This window comes from Mus musculus, chromosome 12 (assembly GCF_000001635.26).
Source record: "Mus musculus strain C57BL/6J chromosome 12, GRCm38.p6 C57BL/6J".
Classification (NCBI taxonomy): Eukaryota; Metazoa; Chordata; class Mammalia; order Rodentia; family Muridae; genus Mus; species Mus musculus.
The window spans coordinates 114,427,830-114,450,290 of record NC_000078.6 but is presented as its reverse complement, the minus strand read 5'-3'; the positions used below and the strand labels follow the sequence as shown (position 1 = coordinate 114,450,290).

The following is a 22,461-nucleotide window of genomic DNA, read 5'->3' as shown; positions in this document are numbered from 1 at the left end:
ATACATAAATTACATTAAAATACAAAATAGTTTGTGCTATAATTATTTTATGGATTCTCAGTGTTGTCTATCTCTAGCCATTCATATCTCTAAGACTTTATACCATAGAACTAGTTAAAGTGAAGGAGGGCAATCAAAAGAGTCTCCTTGTTTTCATAGAAACCAGCACAGGCATGCCTCTGCAGATGTGACAGATGAGACCAGTCCTGGTTTCCCAGGTCTTCCCATTTAGTGATCAGTGCTGAAGACGGTCTGCTGTAGAATATTTTGTCAGTGTGTTATTTAATGCACACATCTGTTTTCAGTTGTGGTGTGATTAAGCCATAGCAAGTACCTTTAATCCAATAGCTTTCTCTTTATCGTATACAGAATTAAATAAAGTCAACCATAGATCAAGAGGTGGAGCAAACAGTCAGTTAATAGGGAGTGAACATAGGGCAAAATCATGGAGAGTAAGTGGAGTATTTATAGAGAGGTGCACGGGAAGTAGAAGGGAGGGGCATTGAGACTGGAGGGTTTTTTGGCATGGAGAAGAAGTTCATTTTGTGATTTTGGATGCAGAGAAAGTTCACCTGGCTGCTTTCTCTTTCTCTATGACCAGGCATGCTTTCAAATTGAATATTTGAGATAAAAGAAACCTGGAGTTGGAGCTGAGCTGAATTCTTCATGATAATCTTTTAAAAGGTAATTTGTGTGAGCTTGATATACTGGATGTTAGTTGATATGACTTACAGAACGTAGACATATATATCATAGCCTTATATTTATTTGTCTGACAGAGTCTTGGTTAAATCTAGAAGGTCTCTGAGGCTATCCTATGCAGCCTTTGGGTTAACATTCTGTATCAAATGAGTGAAATATATATGGCAGGACACAGAGAACTGAAGATGATTGGAGATCAAATCACAACTTTGATAGCAAACTATGTGCTATCCATAAAGTACCTGTCCACCACCTTCATAGCTAATTCCAAGAACAGCCTTATCTGAAAGTCAGAAGTTTTAGATGTGAGGACACATTCATATATGACTATAGAAAATACACAATGAGGAGACTTCAGAGCCCAGACATACATCTTCCTTTTATATCTTCAGGACTAGGGGCTTCTCAACACATAGAGTTCAGAAGCAGAACTGAGTGCTTGTCTCTGGTGTCAGATCTGCATCTGTCCTTCAGATTTTTCTTGAAATCCTGTCTATATATGTGGTCTGCAGGTTATAAGGATATCTGGAGTTTTGCTACAATATAATTTTGCTAAAAAATGAGCCTTACTGACATACATGAGCAGAAAATTGGTTATATCAGAAACTTAAACTTCCCCAAATTGTTCAAAGAATCACATGCTGAGAAAGTTCACTGATATTTGTAAGTCTGTGACACAGATTCTGGGCTGAGTGTCAGTGTGACAAAATTATTGTATAATTACTAATACAGGTTTGGTATTCAAAGCATCAGCAAAATTAAGCCCACCAGGCTCTGTAACCTATAAGACCTATCTTATTTCAAAGCCTGCTTCTGCCTCTGAGGACTGTGTATCACACTCTAATGTGACCCAGTTGAAATTTAGAATGCTCATTTTATTCAACCATGATTTTAATTTCATGTCTCTTATTCTTCCCTTCAAGCAAAAAAAAATGGCATCTGACCCCCAAAATCTAAACCCAGAGCTGGGATATCTAATTCAAGTCCAGCTATGTGTGAATCTCTAACTCTTTCTGAGGACTAGGAAATAGTACTAAGAGTTGGTCATGACACATTTGCCACAAATCTTCTAGATTTCTTGGAGAATCAGTTGGGTAAATTAAGGAGACATGAATATGATCAGAAGACTAATGAGTAGAACTGAGATGTGAATGTGGATGTACCTTGTTCTTCATAATACCTCTGGCATTACTTCCCTGGTGCAGCAAAGTCCCTCACTCCACCAAGAGGCTGTCACAGAAGATCCAATGTACCATCCTTTCAGTAACCGTTATTCTTCTTTTATATATGCCCGTACATTAACCTTGTTTGATATTTTTGTTTTAAAAGCACATGACTAAGTGCCACTTCTGTGGGAAAATGAGTTTACCTTGGCTTCTCGCTTGAGAGGGGGAGTCCTAAATGGAAAATAAGGCATGCCAGCAGAGGGCAGGAGAAGAAAAAATGAAGATCATTTCTCATGATACAGAAGTCTAAGGGTGCAAAATGGAAGTTGGGGAGACTATAAATTGCAAACCCAGTGATGTACTTAATCCAGCAAGTCTCCATGCCCTAGAAGTTTCAAAACTTCCCCAAACAACCCTACCAACCATGGTCCAAGTTTTCAGATATGAGTCCACTGTGCACAGTTCTCATTAAAACCATGGTATTTGATTATTCCTGTGAAAATATAAGAATCTCTTATTTTCTGTTCACTGTATCGTTATGTGTAAAGAACATTTTTATTAAGAAATTTTATGTATCAGAATTAATCATATAATCTCTTGTTGCTATTAATGGATATATGTGTGTCTTTGATTACATGAGAAAAAATAGCTACCATGAGTCTCTCTTCCCTTGAATCCTTCCCGGAGGTTCACTGACTGAACAGATGGGGCCATGTTACTCTACATAGGTAATGAGAAGATAGGGACAATTTCAAAGCAGGAAGAAACACATTTAGAGAATTGTGCTAATTTTGCAGTTCAAATCTTTTATTTAAAATACCCACCTGATGAAAACACATAACCTTTGTAAAACAAAGTACTACCCAAATGAATATATTTTCACTGGTATGTGAACATAGTATTTCCTCTGTTTTTAATTTACAAGTTTACTGTGCACTGCCCTTATTATGCCATATATTATATTGTGTAAGAAAAAACATTGTCACAGAAGAAAAATACATGTTGTCACTGATTGAAGCATGGATGCCTTTGGTTTGATTACCAAGATCAGAAGTTCCTGGGACCTTAGTAAATTTTGCAGTGATCCTCTGAACAGAATCTTCTGTCACACCCCTGAACAAAGGCAGTCTGAAAGTCTCATTAGATACCTATGGGCCTCTGCTAGGGCCCAGACGCAAGACAGGATCAGGGTTCTCAACTGGAAGCAGGGATATCTGGAAGGTACATAATAAATATACACAGAGTCCTTTTTGGGGTACTAGCTGACATACAAATTTTCAAGTTTTTTTGGGGGGTGGGTGGGTTTTTTTGTTTGTTTGGTTCGTTTTTTGTTTTTTGTTTTGTTTGTTTGTTTTTTTATTTGTTGTGTTTTTTCCAGACAGGGTTTCTTTGTATAGTCCAGGCTGTCCTGGAACTTACTTTGTAGACCAGGCTGGTCTCACACTTCAAGTGCTGGGATTAAAGGCGTGCATCACCACTGCCCTGCAATTTTTCAAGGTTTAAAGTTTCTTTCTCTTCTCTCTCATTTTCTCTCTCAGTCTCGGCTCTCTTTCTCTCTAGCTTGCTTGAACATTGAGACTACACACACTCTGCATTCTCCTCTGTACTCTGCTTTTCTTGAACTCCCACATGCATACACACTTATGTTAATTCCCCTTTCACACTTTTCACACACTCTTCACACACATCTCTCTCTCTCTCTCTCTCTCTCTCTCTCTCTCTCTCTCTCTCTCTCTCTCTCTCTCTCACACACACACACACACACACACACACACACACTACATGCACCCTACTTTCATTCACACTCACACTCTCTATATACAACTCATACTCTCTCTTCACTCACTCTTCACATTCTCTCCTCTCATTCTTCACATGCACTTCTCATGCTCTCTCTCTCTCTCTCTCTCTCTCTCTCTCTCTCTCTCTCTAACTCTTCATTTGCTTTCCATATTCACCTCACATACTCACACCTCACTTGCTCTCTATATGCTCTCTAGCCTTTTTCTTGCCCCAGTCTTTTATTGATACTCCAAAATCAAGTAGAAACAAGACATTGTATATTAATTGCCAAATCAAGTTCAAAGAACAAACATGTCCCACAAAGAACCAAGAATTATGATTGTCCCCGAAAATTTCAAGCTTCCCTATTTAGGCCTATACCCAAAGTAATAATAATTGCAAAATTATCATTATTTAAACTTTAACTTTGACTTATGATACTCAGAGCTTTGAGGTCATCTTCTTGTGAAGCTCTAATTAAAAATTACATTGCAAATGCTGCCAGGCGTTGGCCAGAAAGAATCAAGTTAACCCTTAACTCAATAGTTCCACTAGGTTTCTGCTTCTGCACATTGCACACAATGACTCTCCTAAGAATCCCACTATTTTAACTTAATTTTACTAGTATAAAATTTTACATAATCTATAGTTGCTTATCCAGGAACCACTCTCAAATATCGTGCAGAGCTTATTTCATACCTTCAATATTTTTTTCTTTTCTGGGGTCCCAATATTGGCTCTTTAATTTTCTAATAAATTTTCAAGCTTTCTTTGCAAATCAAGCATTAATCTGGAACAACCTTTGTTCAGTTATTACATTATTTCCAAGATGAGAACACACAGCTGCACCTGGGCCATTAGGATTGTGCTGTGCTGTACCCCATGCCTTAATTTTTAATTGTTTAAGAATCATTACATCAGGGACCATCTAGTTTCACAGAATTCGCCAGAGCAGAAGGAGAAAGAAGTAAGAAAGTCAGATATAATAGAATAATTATGCACACCAAGGTCAACTGAAAAGCAGGCATGCATCAATGAAATCTATATAGCCATTGTCCAGGGCAAAGTTTAGGAGAAATGAGAATAACACCAGACAGAGCCCTGACAGTCTCATAAAAGAGTGAAGGAGAGAACTGAGCAGGAATTGAGCAAAAATTGAGTGAAGCACACTATAAGAACTACAGAATCAAATAAAATGGACCTATGTAGGCTCACAGAGACTGTTCTGCCAACCAAAAACCATGCAATTGTTGGATCTAGTACCCCTACACATTTGTAGCATACATACATCTTTATCTTCAAGTGTTTCTCCTAACAAATGGAGTGGTGCCTTTCTCTGACTGTGTTGTCTGATATTGGCTCTCCTTGTCCTAACTGGGACAGCCTTATTTCATTTCAGAAAGAGAGAATGTGTTGCAACTGGATGTCCTAAGGTGGGATGATACCTAAGGAGAACTTCCCTTTCTTTGAGGAAAGGGGAGTTCGAATTGGGAAGAGAAACTCATTATGGTGGAATTGGGAGGAAGGAAGGGAGGGTCTGCTGTGTTCTTTTGAGACATAAAGTGAAGAAAAAAAGAAAGAAAGAAAGAAAGAAAGAAAGAAAGAAAGAAAGAAAGAAAGAAAGAGAGAGAGAAAGAGAGAAAGGGAGAGGGAGAGGGAGAGGGAGAGGGAGAGGGAGAGGGAGAGGGAGAGGGAGAGGGAGAGGGAGAGGGAGAGGGAGAGGGAGAGGGAGAGGGAGAGGGAGAGGGAGAGGGAGAGGGAGACAGGGAGGGAGGGAGGGAGGGAGGGAGGGAGGGAGGGAGGGAGGGAGGAAGGAAGGAAGGAAGGAAGGAAGGAAGGAAGGAAGGAAGGAAGGAAGGAAGAGATCTAAACAGAGAATTCTTAACAGTAGATCCAAAAGGGATGAGAAAGAAAAGTTGAACATAATGCAAATCAAAACTACTCTGGGATTTGATTGCATATTACCCTTATTAGAATGGCTAAGATAAAAAACCACATGTGATAGCTCATGCTGGCCAGTGGAACCCTCCCTCATTGCATTGCTGATCAGACTATAAATATGTACAGCCCCTACGGAAAGCAAAATTATTCTTTCTCAGAAAAGTGATAATTCTTAAGTCCAATCTATACCACATCTGAATATATACCCAAAGGAGGCTGCTCCACTGTGCACAAGAAAACTTGCTCCACCATAACTAGCATTCCAGCAATGGAGTAAAAGGAACCTGAATCTACCAAGTCCTCTAATCAGGCATGTGGTAGAACTGAAATACCACCCAGGCCATAAAATTTTGACCTACCTTTTGTCCTGCCTGCAATATGTGCTGGGACAAAGGTTGCAGAGAACTTGCAGGAGTGGCCAACCAGTGATTGCTCCTGCCTTAGATCTATGCAACAAAAAGGAGACTTATCACCCTGACACTGCCTGGTGTTCCAGAACCCAGAGGCTGGATAACCCTAAGAACTGGGATACAAAATTATTCCTAATGATATCCTGCTATACTGTTGGATTGGTGCAAAGCCCAATGTCATCAAAGAAGTTTCATCCGGCAATTGATGGAAACTGATGCAGAAACCCACAGTCAAACATGATGAGGAGTTTAAGGAATCTCGGGGAAGAAGTGAAGGATAAGTGCAGGAGACAGAGTTATTAAGGACAACAAAAGGACGCAAAGAGAACCATCCACACTGTGCTCATAGGGTCTCACAGAGACTGAGCTAACAAGCAGGGACTTTTCATGGGTCTGAACTATGCCTTCTCTACACATGTTATCTCCACATATCTTACAGTTGTACAACTTGATTTTCATAATGGACACAGAAGAGTGCCAGCAGGGATTATTTCTCTGTTGTCTCTCTTTGGAACAGGTTCCTCATAATGGATTGTTTTTGTCTCTCCTTAATAGAGGAAATATTAATTTCACTGCAAGTTGATTGCAGTGACTGGTTGATATCAAAGGGAGGCCTGCACTTTTCTGAAATGAAATGGAGAAGGAATAAATGGTGGGTAGTGGGGAGAAAGAGTTGAGTTATTGATAAGAGTCTTGGAGGAAAGGACAGAGGAAAAATTGCAGTCATTCATATATAAAATTGCAGTCATTCATATATATATATATATATGTGTGTGTCTCTCTCTCTCTCTATATATATATATATATGTATATATATAGAGAGAGACACATATATAATACATACATACATATGCCTATAATATACTCCCACACAGATGTATATATTTATACAATATACACACATTATATATATGTATATGTATATATATGAGAGACAGCGAGAGACAGACAGAGACAGAGAGACACGGAGATACAGAGACAGAGGGAGTATTTCTGTGTTTCTTTCTCACCAATCATAATATAGAAACTCTGATTTATTAAGTAAACTCTGAAACTTATAATCACTATATAATTATCATTGGAGATCATTAAATTTGATCAGTCGTTCTGGAGGAGGAAGAACCTGTTGTATTGGTTATTTATGTTCCTTTGTTTGTGCACTAAGACTTGTATCCTGAAACTTTACTGTACGTTTTATGTCTGAAAGTTTGTTTCTATTCAGTCATGTTCTCTAAATAAAGCATCATGCTCTGTGAAAGTAGAGGTACTTTGGCATCTTCCCATTCTATTCCTGTTGCTTTCTCTCTTCTTTTCTAAGTGCTGTACGTAAGACAACATACACTATATTGGATAAGGAAATAGAAAGTGTGTGTCTTTGTTTTGTTCATGACTTTATAGTAAATGCTTTCATTTTGTCTTCATTTAATAGACTTTGGCTATAATCTTGTTCCACAAAGGCTTTATGATTTTGAGGCTCATTACACCCATTAATGAAGATTCCACACCTTTATTTTTTGTAAAGGCATGTTGAAATTTGCCAAGTGTCATTTAAGCATAAATGGAAATACTTATGTAATTTATGTCTTTGCATTTACTTGATGTATTTTATTGATTGGTAAATGTATATTGAGCAATATTTGCCTCTCTACAAATAGTCAACTTGGATATAATGTGCCATCTCCTTAATGTGTTTCTGATGTTGAATGACAAGCAATTGGTTAGAAATTTTTGTATTCAACAAATACATTTAATTATAGATTTCCTTCATTACTGGTTATTTTATTTACTTACATTTTAAATATTGTCCCCCTTCCCAGTTAGCCCACCATAAACCCTGACCCATTTCCACTCCCATTTACCTCTATGAAGGTGCTCTACCCACCTACCCACTCACTCCTGCCTCACTGCTTTAGCATCCTCTTAAGCTGGGGCCTCAAACCTCCACAGGTCCAATATTCTCCCCTCCCATTGATGTCAGATAAGGCAAATCTCTGCCATATATATAGCTATGAGTCCCTCCATGTGTATTCTTTAGTTATTGCTTTTGACTCTGGGAGCTCTGGGTGGCCTGGTTAATTGATAGTGTTGTTCTTTACATGGGGTTACAAACCTCTTCATCTCTTCCATTTCGTCTCCTAACTCCTCAGCTGTGGTCCTCAAGCCCACCCTGATGAATGCCTCGTAGCATCTGCATCTGTATTGGTCAGGTGCTGGCAGAGCCTCTCAGGAGGCAGCTATATCAGTCTGCTGACAGCAGGTGCTTCTTTGCATTTGAAATCATGTCAGAGTTTGGTGTATGTAAATGGGATGGATCTCTAGGTGGGACTGTCTCCCTTTGGACTTTCCTTCAATATCTTCTTTTAATATCTTTTGTGTCAAGATACAGAAGTGATAGAAAGAATTTGACAGTAATCCATCATTTCCTTAGACATGGGAAAAGTTATGAAGAATTGATAAGGAATATTTTTTGGAAGTCTGACACATTCAACAGTGACATCCTCTGTTCCTTGGCTTTTGGTTAAGGTGCTGCTTTTAAGAACAGCACCCCAGCCCAGGCTACTATACCCGGCCAAACTCTCAATTACCATAGATGGAGAAACCAAAGTATTCCACGACAAAACCAAATTCACACAATATCTTTCCACGAATCCAGCCCTTCAAATGATAATAACAGAAAAGAAGCAATACAAGGACGGAAATCACGCCCTAGAACAAGCAAGAAAGTAATCCCTCAACAAACCAAAAAGAAGACAGCCACAAGAACAGAATGCCAACTCTAACAACAAAAATAAAAGGAAGCAACAATTACTTTTCCTTAATATCTCTTAATATTAATGGACTCAATTCCCCAATAAAAAGACATAGACTAACAGACTGGCTACACAAACAAGACCCAACATTCTGCTGCTTACAGGAAACCCATCTCAGGGAAAAAGACAGACACTACCTCAGAGTGAAAGGCTGGAAAACAATTTTCCAAGCAAATGGTCTGAAGAAACAAGCTGGAGTAGCCATTCTAATATCGGATAAAATCGACTTCCACCCCAAAGTTATCAAAAAAGACAAGGAGGGACACTTCATACTCATCAAAGGTAAAATCCTCCAAGAGGAACTCTCAATTCTGAATATCTACGCTCCAAATACAAGGGCAGCCACATTCATTAAAGACACTTTAGTAAAGCTCAAAGCACACATTGCACCTCACACAATAATAGTGGGAGACTTCAACACACCACTTTCATCAAGGGACAGATCGTGGAAACAGAAGCTAAACAGGGAAACAGTGAAACTAACAGAAGATATGAAACAAATGGACCTAACAGATATCTACAGAACATTTTATCCTAAAACAAAAGGATATACCTTCTTCTCAGCACCTCACGGGACCCACTCCAAAATTGACCATATAATTGGTCACAAAACAGGCCTCAACAGATACAAAAATATTGAAATTGTCCCATGTATCCTATCAGACCACCATGGCCTAAGACTGATCTTCAATAACAACATAAATAATGGAAAGCCGACATTCACGTGGAAACTGAACAACACTCTCCTCAATGATACCTTGGTCAAGGAAGGAATAAAGAAAGAAATTAAAGACTTTTTAGAGTTTAATGAAAATGAAGCCACAACGTACCCAAACCTTTGGGACACAATGAAAGCATTTCTAAGAGGGAAACTCATAGCTCTGAGTGCCTCCAAGAAGAAACGGGAGAGAGCAAATACTAGCAGCTTGACAACACATCTAAAAGCTCTAGAAAAAAAGGAAGCAAATTCACCCAAGAGGAGTAAATAATCAAACTCAGGGGTGAAATCAACCAAGTGGAAACAAGAAGAACTATTCAAAGAATTAACCAAACGAGGAGTTGGTTCTTTGAGAAAATCAACAAGATAGATAAACCCTTAGCTAGACTCACTAAAGGGCACAGGGACAAAATCCTAATTAACAAAATCAGAAATGAAAAGGGAGACATAACAACAGATCATGAAGGAATCCAAAACACCATCAGATCCTTCTACAAAAGGTTATACTTAACAAAACTGAAAAACCTGGACGAAATGGACAAATTTCTGGACAGATACCAGGTACCAAAGTTGAGTCAGGATCAAGTTGACCATCTAAACAGTCCCATATCACCTAAAGAAATAGAAGCAGTTATTAATAGTCTCCCAGCCAAAAAAAGCCCAGGACCAGACGGGTTTAGTGCAGAGTTCTATCAGACCTTCAAAGAAGATCTAATTCCAGTTCTGCACAAACTATTTCACAAAATAGAAGTAGAATGTACTCTACCCAACTCATTTTATGAAGCCACTATTACTCTGATACCTAAACCACAGAAAGACTCAACAAAGATAGAGAACTTCAGACCAATTTCTCTTATGAATATCGATGCAAAAATCCTCAATAAAATTCTTGCTAACCGAATCCAAGAACATATTAAAGCAATCATCCATCCTGACCAAGTAGGTTTTATTCCAGGAATCCAGGGATGGTTTAATATACAAAAATCCATCAATGTAATCCATTATATAAACAAACTCAAAGACAAAAACCACATGATCATCTCGTTAGATGCAGAAAAAGCATTTGACAAGATCCAACACCCATTCATGATAAAAGTTTTGGAAAGATCAGGAATTCAAGGCCCATACCTAAACATGATAAAAGCAATCTACAGCAAACCAGTAGCCAACATCAAAGTAAATGGAGAGAAGCTGGAAGCAATCCCACTAAAATCAGGGACTAGACAAGGCTGCTCACTTTCTCCCTACCTTTTCAACATAGTACTTGAAGTATTAGCCAGAGCAATTCGACAACAAAAGGAGATCAAGGGGATACAAATTGGAAAAGAGGAAGTCAAAATATCACTTTTTGCAGATGATATGATAGTATATATAAGTGACCCTAAAAATTCTACCAGAGAACTCCTAAACCTGATAAACAGCTTCGGTGAAGTAGCTGGATATAAAATAAACTCAAACAAGTCAATGGCCTTTCTCTATACAAAGAATAAACAGGCTGAGAAAGAAATTAGGGAAACAACACCCTTCTCAATAGTCACAAATAATATAAAATATCTTGGCGTGACTCTAACTAAGGAAGTGAAAGATCTGTATGATAAAAACTTCAAATCTCTGAAGAAAGAAATTAAAGAAGATCTCAGAAGATGGAAAGATCTCCCATGCTCATGGATTGGCAGGATCAACATTGTATAATGGCTATCTTGCCAAAAGCAATCTACAGATTCAATGCAATCCCCTTCAAAATTCCAATTCAATTCTTCAACGAAATAGAAGGAGCAATTTGCAAATTCATCTGGAATAACAAAAAACCTAGAATAGCAAAAAGTCTTCTCAAGGATAAAAGAACCTCTGGTGAAATCACCATGCCTGACCTAAAGCTTTACTACAGAGCAATTGTGATAAAAACTGCATGGAACTGGTATAGAAACAGACAAGTAGACCAATGGAATAGAATTGAAGACCCAGAAATGAACCCACACACCTATGGTCACTTGATCTTCAACAAGGGAGCTAAAACCATCCAGTGGAAGAAAGACAGCATTTTCAACAATTGGTGCTGGCACAACTGGTTGTTATCATGTAGAAGAATGCGAATCGATCCATACTTATCTCCTTGTACTAAGGTCAAATCTAAGTGGATCAAGGAACTTCACATAAAACCAGCGACACTGAAACTTATAGAGGAGAAAGTGGGGAAAAGCCTTGAAGATATGGGCACAGGGGAAAAATTCCTGAACAGAACAGCAATGGCATGTGCTGTAAGATCGAGAATTGACAAATGGGACCTAATGAAACTCCAAAGTTTCTGCAAGGCAAAAGACACCGTCAATAAGACAAAAAGACCACCAACAGATTGGGAAAGGATCTTTACCTATCCTAAATCAGATAGGGGAATAATATCCAACATATATAAGGAACTCAAGAAGGTGGACTTCAGAAAATCGAACAACCCCATTAAAAAATGGGGCTCAGAACTGAACAAAGAATTCTCACCTGAGGAATACCGAATGGCAGAGAAGCACCTGAAAAAATGTTCAACATCCTTAATCATCAGGGAAATGCAAATCAAAACAACCCTGAGATTCCACCTCACACCAGTCAGAATGGCTAAGATCAAAAATTCAGGTGACAGCAGATACTGGCGAGGATGTGAAGAAAAAGGAACACTCCTCCATTGTTGGTGGGATTGCAGGCTTGTACAACCACTCTGGAAATCCGTCTGGCAGTTCCTCAGAAAATTGGACATAGTACTACCGGAGGATCCAGCAATACCTCTCCTGGGCATATATCCAGAAGATGCCCCAACTGGTAAGAAGGGCACATGCTCCACTATGTTCCATAGCAGCCTTATTTATAATAGCCAGAAGCTGGAAAGAACCCAGATGCCCCTCAACAGAGGAATGGATACAGAAAATGTGGTACATCTACACAATTGAGTAGCTACTCAGCTATTAAAAAGAATGAATTTATGAAATTCCTAGCCAAATGGATGGACCTGGAGGGCATCATCCTGAGTGAGGTAACACATTCACAAAGGAACTCACACAATATGGACTCACTGATAAGTGGATATTAGCCCCACACCTAGGATAAACAAGATATAAGATACAATTTGCTAAACACGTGAAACTCAAGAAGAATGAAGACTGAAGTGTGGACACTATGCCCCTCCTTAGAATTGGGAACAAAACACCCATGGAAGGAGTTACAGAGACAAAGTTTGGAGCTGAGATGAAAGGATGGACCATGTAGAGACTGCCATATCCAGGGATCCACCCCATAATCAGCATCCAAACGCTGACACCATTGCATACCCTAGCAAGATTTTATCGAAAGGACCCAGATGTAGCTATCTCTTGTGAGACTATGCCGGGGCCTAGCAAACACAGAAGTGGATGCTCACAGTCAGCTAATGAATGGATCACAGGGCTCCCAATGGAGGAGCTAGAGAAAGAACCCAAGGAGCTAAAGGGATCTGCAACCCTATAGGTGGAAAAACAATATGAACTAACCAGTACCCCGGAGCTCTTGACTCTAGCTGCATATGTATCAAAAGATGGCCTAGTCGGCCATCACTGGAAAGACAGGCCCATTGGACACGCAAACTTAGTATGCCCCAGTACAGGGGAACGCCAGGGCCAAAAAGGGGGAGTGGGTGGGTAGGAGAGTGGGGGTGGGTGGGTATGGGGGACTTTTGGTATAGCATTGGAAATGTAAATGAGCTAAATACCTAATTAAAAAAAATATCTATGGATAATAAAGTATACTTTTGGTAAAGAACATTTTAGCCAAAAGGAAAAAAAAAAAGAACAGCACCAATTTCATTTAAAATTCATGTCTTTCCATCATTTACACCTTAAGGACTTAATTCTAGTAGATAATATAATATAATTTTCTTTTGTCCAGTTTATCTAGCATTGTTAGAGTGTAAGTTTTTATATTAATTTACAATTTTAATTTAGAGTGTGTGTATACTGTTCAGATGAAGAATGAGTCAAGCAAATGTGACTATTATTATCGTTTGTAGAACTATTATCCAGGATTACTGTGTATATGACCAGATATCATTCAAGTGTCAGGACACCAATTGATTGACCTTTTATACCTTGATGTCTTGTGAGTCTCTTCAAGTTTTGTAGCCTTACCTTGAACAAGGCTTCAGTGGATGAACTTGGACTGATCAGAGTCAGGAGGCACAAAGCCTGTGAGATAAGAGGTGGGAAAGGCAATTTATAGCATTAAGGGTGCAAGCACATTCAATGGTATGAGGGGGGAAAATGCTGGCAAAGCCAGGAAGTCTGTCAGCACTTGAAGACAAGAGTCTAGAGGAGTGCTCTTCCTATGAGGTGAGAGCAATGTGTACTTAATAGCTCAGAAAAGCAAGCCAATGAAGAATAGTGCTAATGATGAGGGGAGGAGAAAGGCAACATGAGAGAGAAGAGAAGGAGATCACAGGAAGAAATTAGGCTGTGGGAGAGGAAGGGGCTGGACAACTGGACATGCAGGATAGGCAAGTCTAAATGTGGCCAGATGGGTCCTTCCTATGAGAAAATGCAGACCTAGATGTTGATGAGAGAAAGGCAAGTCTTTGGTGATTATCAGAACACAAACATATAGCATGCAAAATTATCTTTACCTGGTGCTTAGGGAGGTCACAAATGAACTGGGCATACATTTGGAGTAGAGAGGAGGTAGGCTATATGGTGGATGGGAAGTTCAGCACTGGAGGAACTAAGTGATACATGCAGACCTTCAGTGTATATTCACTTTTTAAATCAAGAAATAATCTCAAGTATAATCCATATCTATTTTATAAAGTTCTATGATTAAATTTTAAGCTTTATGCATGCTATGCTGTAACACTGAGTTATTGCCTCAGATAAATTTTGCTACTTCAATTTTATGTAGGCAGTTGTTATTCAGTAAAGATTTTAAAAATCTCCCTAAATTATAATATATTAGTTATTTCTTGTTCAACATTCCTATGACCTTGTTTCCTGTTTCTGCAAACACAGTACAAGAGTTTGCATGTATGAAGGATAATAAAGTAAGGCGGCAAATTTATATAGGTATATATAACTGGATATATATATATTGAATATAAATAATTTTATTTTTCTATTTACTTGTTTTCTCTTTGGAGATACAGTTAATGTAGCACACACATAATTCAAACATGATTATGCTCTTCCCACCACTAACTTATCCACATAGCGCTGGGAATAAATACAGAACTCAGGCATACACAAAGTTAACTGAGCTGTAAACACAGAAGAGTAAGTGATGATTTCATTCTATAATGCTACTTCAGTTTTTATTATTTCTCAGACATCTGCACTAGTATTGGAATCCTCTAAGACTTCCACCCCTGAACTCATGATATAGCACGAAGACATGCAAATAATATTTCCCTATGCTCATAAAAAACAGCCCTGACCATGAAGCTCTGACAGATGCACAAACCTGGACTCACAAGTTTTTCTCTTCAGTGACAAACACAGACATAGAACATTCACGATGTACTTGGGACTGAACTGTGTATTCATAGTTTTTCTCTTAAAAGGTAATTCATAGATAATAGGGATACTGCATGTGATTAGAGGGGAGTGAGAGGAACACTGAATGTTTTGACTGCTTACTGACTAGATTCTCTGTGTTTTCAGGTGTCCAGAGTGAAGTGAAGCTTGAGGAGTCTGGAGGAGGCTTGGTGCAACCTGGAGGATCCATGAAACTCTCTTGTGCTGCCTCTGGATTCACTTTTAGTGACGCCTGGATGGACTGGGTCCGCCAGTCTCCAGAGAAGGGGCTTGAGTGGGTTGCTGAAATTAGAAACAAAGCTAATAATCATGCAACATACTATGCTGAGTCTGTGAAAGGGAGGTTCACCATCTCAAGAGATGATTCCAAAAGTAGTGTCTACCTGCAAATGAACAGCTTAAGAGCTGAAGACACTGGCATTTATTACTGTACCAGGCACAGTGAGAAGGCTTTATTATGAACCTATCCACAAACCTTGCTGCAGGTTTTCTGAGGTCCATTAGGGGGAGCACAGTGGCCATGTAAACCAGGAACAGGAGCTACTCTTTATAGAGCTCTTAGGGAGGCAAAACCACTTTCTCTGGATACCATTCTACTATCAAGTGTGGGCTCCATGTACCTGAGCCAGTCAGCATCTTAGGACAAAAATGGCTGTTTCTGTCTTTGCCAATTCATTTCATTCATTCTAATGCAAATCATACTGCTTGATTTTAATGAGCTGCTTTCACTTGTTGTTAGTGGACTCTTAGACCAAAGTTAGCAATTCAGTATTCCAGACTCATACATGATTATTTCGAGTGTCCTGAAAACAATTTTGTCTGGGGCTGTTTGAACCTTCTGACTATTACAGGCGATGCAAAATGGTGTAGAGTTAAGGATATCTTTAACATAGCATCTTTGTAATGAGTTACCAAAGAAATCATTAAGGCTTTATTGTTTATTCCTTGGTATAAAAAAATTCGCCGTGGGCACAATAATCAAACTCTGAGGCTTCAGGAAATTGCACAAATAGAAAACAGGAAAAAGACTCCCAAGCTTCTACAAAACCAGTGCTTACAAAACCTACTAGAAATAACTGAAGGCAGCCAATTCTAGAGTGAGAAATTTTCAATAGCTCAGAGATGATGTCTCAGCATCAAGTTAAGACTGATTGTAAGTTAATCAGAGGCTCTGAGTTTGATTCTTTTTTTTTTCTTGGATATTTTCTTTATTTACGTTTCAATTTTTTCCCCTTGCCAGATTTCCCTTTCAGAAATCCCCTGCCCCTATGAGGGTATACCCCAGCCCACCCAGTCCCATTCGTCTGCCCTGGCATTCCCTTACACTGGGGCAGTGAACACCATCAGGCCTTTCCTCCCACTGAGATTCATCAAGGCCATCATCTGCCACATATGCAGCCAGCACCATGGGTCACTCCACATGTACTTTTAGTCGGTGGTCCAGTCCCCGGAAGCTTCTAGGGGGTCTGACCAGTTGTTACTGTAGCTCCCTCTAAGGGGCAACAACTCCCACAGCTTCTTCAGTCCCTTCTCCATCTGGCATCGGGGACCACAGAGCTGATTCCAATGGTTGGCTGTGAGCTTCCTCCTCTGTATTTGTCAGACTCTGGTAAGCCTCTCAGGGGAAAGCCATATCAGACTTCTCTCAGCAAGCACTTCCCAGCATCCACAATAACATCCAGGATTGGTGCTTGTATATGGGCTTGATGTTATCCAGGAGTGCAGTCTCTGGATGGACTTTCCTTCAGTCTCTGCTCCACACTTTGTTTCCATATTTTCTCCAGTGAATATTTATGCCCTTGTTGAAGAGCTCACCTGTACCTTCAACTTGAGAAGAAGAAAAGCCCTTTCCTAGACTCTGTGCACTTACACAGACACCTACAGAAACACAAGTTCAGACTCAGATGCAGATACACACGCACACACACACACACACGCACGCACGCACGCACACACACACACACACACACACACACACACACACACACAGCATTTGTCTGGTGTCTGTTACTGGCTTATAGTTCTTCATAGTGTTGGACCCTTCTTGACTTCTCCCCATCCCCTGTGTATTGTCTATTGTTGTCTTTGTTTGGGTAGTATTTGTGAGATTGTATATGCATATTATACCTCAACTGCATCCTGAATTAACTAAAATCCCAATGAATAAGGCACACCTAAGTAACTTTTTCTTAGTTACATTGTTTGGGGATGGAATATCCACCCTAGATCTGGGCAACAGCATCTGGAAGGCGCTAAACCACTGATTGCTGCCTCCATGAAGGACACAAATGTAGGAAACTTGCTTTTTTCCTGCTTGCTCTCATTATCCAAGGGAAGTTCATGTATCTCCTTCTGAAATATTTCTTTTTTTATTTTTTTTTTGTCTTTTGTTTTTTGTTTTTGTTTTGTTTTTGATTTTGTTTTTTGAGACAGGGTTTCTCTGTATAGCCCTGGCTGTCCTGGAACTCACTCTGTAGACCAGTCTGGCCTTGAACTCAGAAATACCCCTGCCTCTGCCTCCCGAGTGCTGGGATTAAAGGCGTGTGCCACCATGCCCGGCTTCTGAACTATTTCTTAGGTGGTATTATAGCCTAGTTATTCAGTATTCAGATATGTAATAAAGACCATCATGCATCATGGATTAAACATCTATTTGATTATTGATCTTTCCTTCTAGAGATAGCTATTTATTAAATAGCTTGAGACAGTCTGGCATGTGTGTGTATGTGTGTGTACATACATATATGTATATGTGTATGCATATATATTATCTATATTTATATATACAAACATATAGGATATGTGTCTCAATTTTGTTCTTCTGGCAAAGTCAAATTATATAATAGTATTCGGTGTATCATAGGGAAAGATACACCCCATTATAGACTGGCACCATATCTAAGCAAGATCAAGAAGAAATTTCTTGCAGAATTCATGAAGGCATCAGCAAAGCCTGAGCTCTCTCCAACCCTGCCAGGATGTACAGGGTTCAGTTAAGGACTAAATTCTTTAACCAACCTCTAGTAAAATAATTACAGACCCTGTCAGCCCAGAATATAGCCTTATGTAAGAGTAAGACATTGTCACAGGATATAGGTTTGCTGCCTTCAATTTCAAAAGTTTTCTCTGAGTTTAGCATCAACCAGGGTCACTCAGGATTGCTCTTTAATTTTGATTCTATGATCAGTTTAATGTGTATAAATAAGATAGTTTCAGGCTTGATGCCTGAGCATAGGGGAATGATGGGGTAGGGAGGTGGGAGTGGGTGAATCTGTGGAGTAGCATCCTCATAGAAGCACGGGTGGGTCAGGGGTATATTACAGGGGAAACTGGGAAGGGGCATAACATTGGAAATGAAAATAAATGAAATAACCAATTAAATTTCATTTTAAAATATGATAGTTTGTATTTGGGTCTGTATTTAAAAAATATGAACACATAATCATAGTCTACAAAGGCAAAATGTTCTGTATCATTGACAACGTAACAGCTCCATGGACCCATTGCCATATTTGGACTATTTTGTTTTAAAAAACAAAATAAAACTACAAGCACAAAGAAATTATCAGTTTTAAGCAGTCAATTTAGCTAAGGTAAAACTTACCAAGCTGTGTAAACAAGACCCAGAGAATAGAAAATATAATTTGTAGGGTAAAGATGCCAAGAGAAGAACTTCCTAAGACAGGCATGTTCTTGAGCAGGGGGCTAAAGAGAAAGAAGAATAAAACACCCTTTTGCTAACTTGAACCTATTACAAAATCAGAATCTGTAACATTTTTTCTTTACCAAGCCCATCAATGATACAATGAACTTTGGAATTATTTCAAAGAGTCCTTCTAATTCCAAGTTATCTTGGAACCCATCCCAGGAAACTATATAAATCCTGCCTTCTGCTCAGTTCTGTGCTATTTCTCACACAAGCAGATGCAGCCAACCCTTGTATACCTGTTGCCCTGAAAATCTCTTATGTGAAGTCTCTTGTGCAGTGTGAAATTATCCCGTCCCGGGGGATTCAGTTATTCGTGGGTGCGAGGGGGACCGCAAACCTGGAAGGAGATTGGAGGAGGAGAAAGAAGAGGGGAGACTAAGAAGAATGTGCCTATCAAGGTCTCGTTTATTAGGCTGAAGTGCCTTCTTTTTAATGCATACATCGTGGGGAATATGGGAGGGTTGGAGGGAGAATTATACAAAGAACAAAGAAGTGGGCATCTGCTGACATGGAGGCCGAAGTCAGGCGCCAGGCAGCGGGCACTCTGGATCTTGTCTCTGGAACATCATCCTCCTTGACAGCCTTGAGGGTCAGACTGGGATCAGGCATAACTAATGTCCTTGGATGGCATGGGAACTTAGGAAGAGATAGGGAAGAGGGGACTATAATTCAGCTTTTATAGCCTTAGGTGCCAAGAAAGGAATAGGGAGGGAGGGGGGTGATAACCAGCTCTTAGTACAAGGCCATTTGGTCTGTTAGGGAGATTGTGAAGGGCTCACTTTCTCACGGGATGGTCTTTGACATGAAATTGTGGTATTTCTTAGCTCTTAATTGCCAGAGTAACATCCATCTGTGACCTAACACCCTTGCAGGATCAGAGCTGTAATACTTCTGCAGAGGAAACCTCCTCTTGCCAGAGTTCAGCAGTAACACATGCATTGGGTTCCCTTCTCCCATTGCTGGAGAAGAGCTGTAAGATTTCTCTAGGTACAGACTTTCTCTTCTGGCTACACCATGTATATAATGTTTCTCATTGGACCTAGAACTTCTCACAAGTGCGTCTACCTCAAACAGCTGGTGAGAACTGATTGGGGTGTCTCTTCACATGCTACTACATTTATTTTCCCCATGGATGTATTCTCAAATCCATCATTCCCCTTCCTAATCGTCTGAGTCTTTTCCAGCAGATTCCATGACACTCAGGAAGAGATTCTTTGCCAGGTAAATTTGGGCAGACTTTTTTTTCCTCCGGAGTCCAATAACTTCTGTGAAATGTAGAGTATGTTAACTGTATCATGGATTCTCCTTTTCAAATATAAACCGCAGGGTCAGGGTAGAAAAACAAAAAAACAAAAAAACAAAAACAAAACAAAACAAAAGAAAACAAAACAACAACAACAACAACAACAAAACCAAACCAGAGTAATTCCTTTCCTTGTGAATTTAGGGGAATCAGCAAAAGAAAGACCATGATTAGTATAAACATTGAGTTGTACTTAGGTTTGAATTGTCTGCACAATTTACAGTTTCAGGTGTCATTACAGATGAGAAAGCCTGAATCTCTCAAGGAGAGTGAAAGCTTCTGTCTTCCACAGAATTCCATGTAATGTCTGCCCTGGTCAATCTGTATAACATAAGATTGCTATGAAAAACATCATAGCATATTTGTGAAGGACTAAAATATTCCCAAAAAATATTTTAATGCTAAATCTATGTACGAATGAGATATAGAAAATGAAGCCATGCATCAGATTAGTAAACAGAGTGTGGAAAAATTTCCACTGCAAAGTTATATTATTCCTATGGCAATTGGTCAATAATTTTTGATATGTGACACCAAAAAATATCTAAGTAAATGAACTGTGCATATACTGAGAGATGGGTTCAGCTAGGGGGTAGCAAATGTCTTTACTCACACTACAGAGTTTGGTCATCTTATTTAACCACACAAAAGTCCCAGGAAACCACTCATATGTCAATTTGATGCTCATATGTCAATTAGAGGCATTACTTGGAATACACAAGAACTGACAGAGATCACTCCAATTATTTCGCTAAAATCCATGTTAGTGTCCCATAAAGCTACAGAAAGACAAATGACAGAGTACAAAGGCTTTCCCAGCTACCAGGAAGACAGTGTGTCTCAGAATTGAATGAATTACACAATTGAAACCCAGGACCTGGCCATCTTTACTCTTTGAAAGAGAATTTCAAGCACTTTCATGCTGCATCTCACTCACAATCAGTATGGAAGTTCCATGTTCTGGGTATATCAGAACTGGAGAGACAGATGGATGTCCCAACATGCCTCAGAGTGGAGGAGGCTTAGGTTTAGCTCTATCTTGTAACTCACAGACATATTCCTTTATTCCTTTGAAAGTGTATATAATAGTGATGTACTATTAGTGATGTTTCCTCACCCATCCACCCCTCCTGCCTCCCCGTCCCCCCCACCCCCCGCAGCATACCTCTACACTGGGACATTGAGCCATCATAGAACAAAGGAACTCTCCTCCCATTATTTTCTGACAATGCCACCCTCTGCTACATATGCTGCTAGATCCATGAGTCCCTCAATGTATACTCTTTGGTTGGTGTTTTAGACCCTGGGATCTCTGAGGGGTTCTGATTGGTTGATATTGTTGTCCTTTCTATGGGATTACAAACCCCTTCAGCTCCTTCAGTCCGTTCTCTATGTCTTGCACTGGGGACCCCATGTTCAGTCCAATGGCTGGGTGCAAGATTCTCCTTCTGTATTTGTCAGATTCTGGCACAGACTCTCAGGAGACAACTTTATTGGCCTCCTGTCATCATGCAGTTTTTGGAATCCACAATAGTGTTTGCATTTGGTGACTGTATAAGGGATAAATCCTCAGGTGATACAGTCTCCAGATGTCCTTTCCTTCGGTCTCTGCTCCACACTTTGTTTCTGTATCCTTCTGTGACTGGGTATCACACAGGAGTTCTATTGCAGAAATCACCACTAAGTTACATTTTCAAAAGGAATTTCTATCATTTAATATCTGGATTAAACATTCATAAACTCTGCTCGTCTTTTCAAACTATCAAATTGTATCTTAATGATTTCTGTATATCTATTAAGGCAGCAGAGGGATAAAAACAAATAAGATTTTTAATTTTTATTAAAAATACATAGGAGTTTTTTCTATAACTCTTCTTGGATTCTTAGTGTTGTCCCTATCTAGGCATTCATATCTCTAAGAATTCTACCACAGAACTAGTTTTACTGCAAGAGGCAAGCAAATGAGCCTCCTTGTTTTCATAGTAACCAGAACAGCCATCTCTCAGCAGCTGTGGTAGAGGAGCCCTGTCCTGGATTCCCGTGTCTTCCCATTTAGTGATCAGTGTTGAACACAGTCTGATGCATGACATTTTATCACAAGTAACCACTATGAGTGTGTTATTTACTAAAAACGAACTGTTTTCAGTTGTGGTGTGGTGTGGTTATGCCATAACAACTTTAATCCAACAGCTTTCTCTTTATTGTATACAAGATTAAACAATGTCAACCACAGTTAAACATGTGGCACAAACAAGGAGTTACCAGGGAGTTACCATGGAAGATATGGATAATAAGTGGAGGATTGATAGAGAGGTGCAGAGAAAGTTGAAGGGAAGGACATTGTGATTGAAGGGATTTTGGGCTTTGAGGATAAGCTCCTTTA

The 22,461-nt window shown here is 39.4% G+C and overlaps 1 gene segment (V, D, J or C) and 1 further gene; both read left to right on the top strand.

The window, feature by feature from the left end:
* Igh (immunoglobulin heavy chain complex) overlaps positions 1-22,461 on the top strand; it is a 2,751,187-nt gene that overhangs the window by 1,559,664 nt on the left and 1,169,062 nt on the right.
* On the top strand, positions 15,204-15,503 carry Ighv6-6 (immunoglobulin heavy variable 6-6). The segment is given in 1 exon segment: positions 15,204-15,503. A coding segment is annotated over 1 exon segment (300 nt).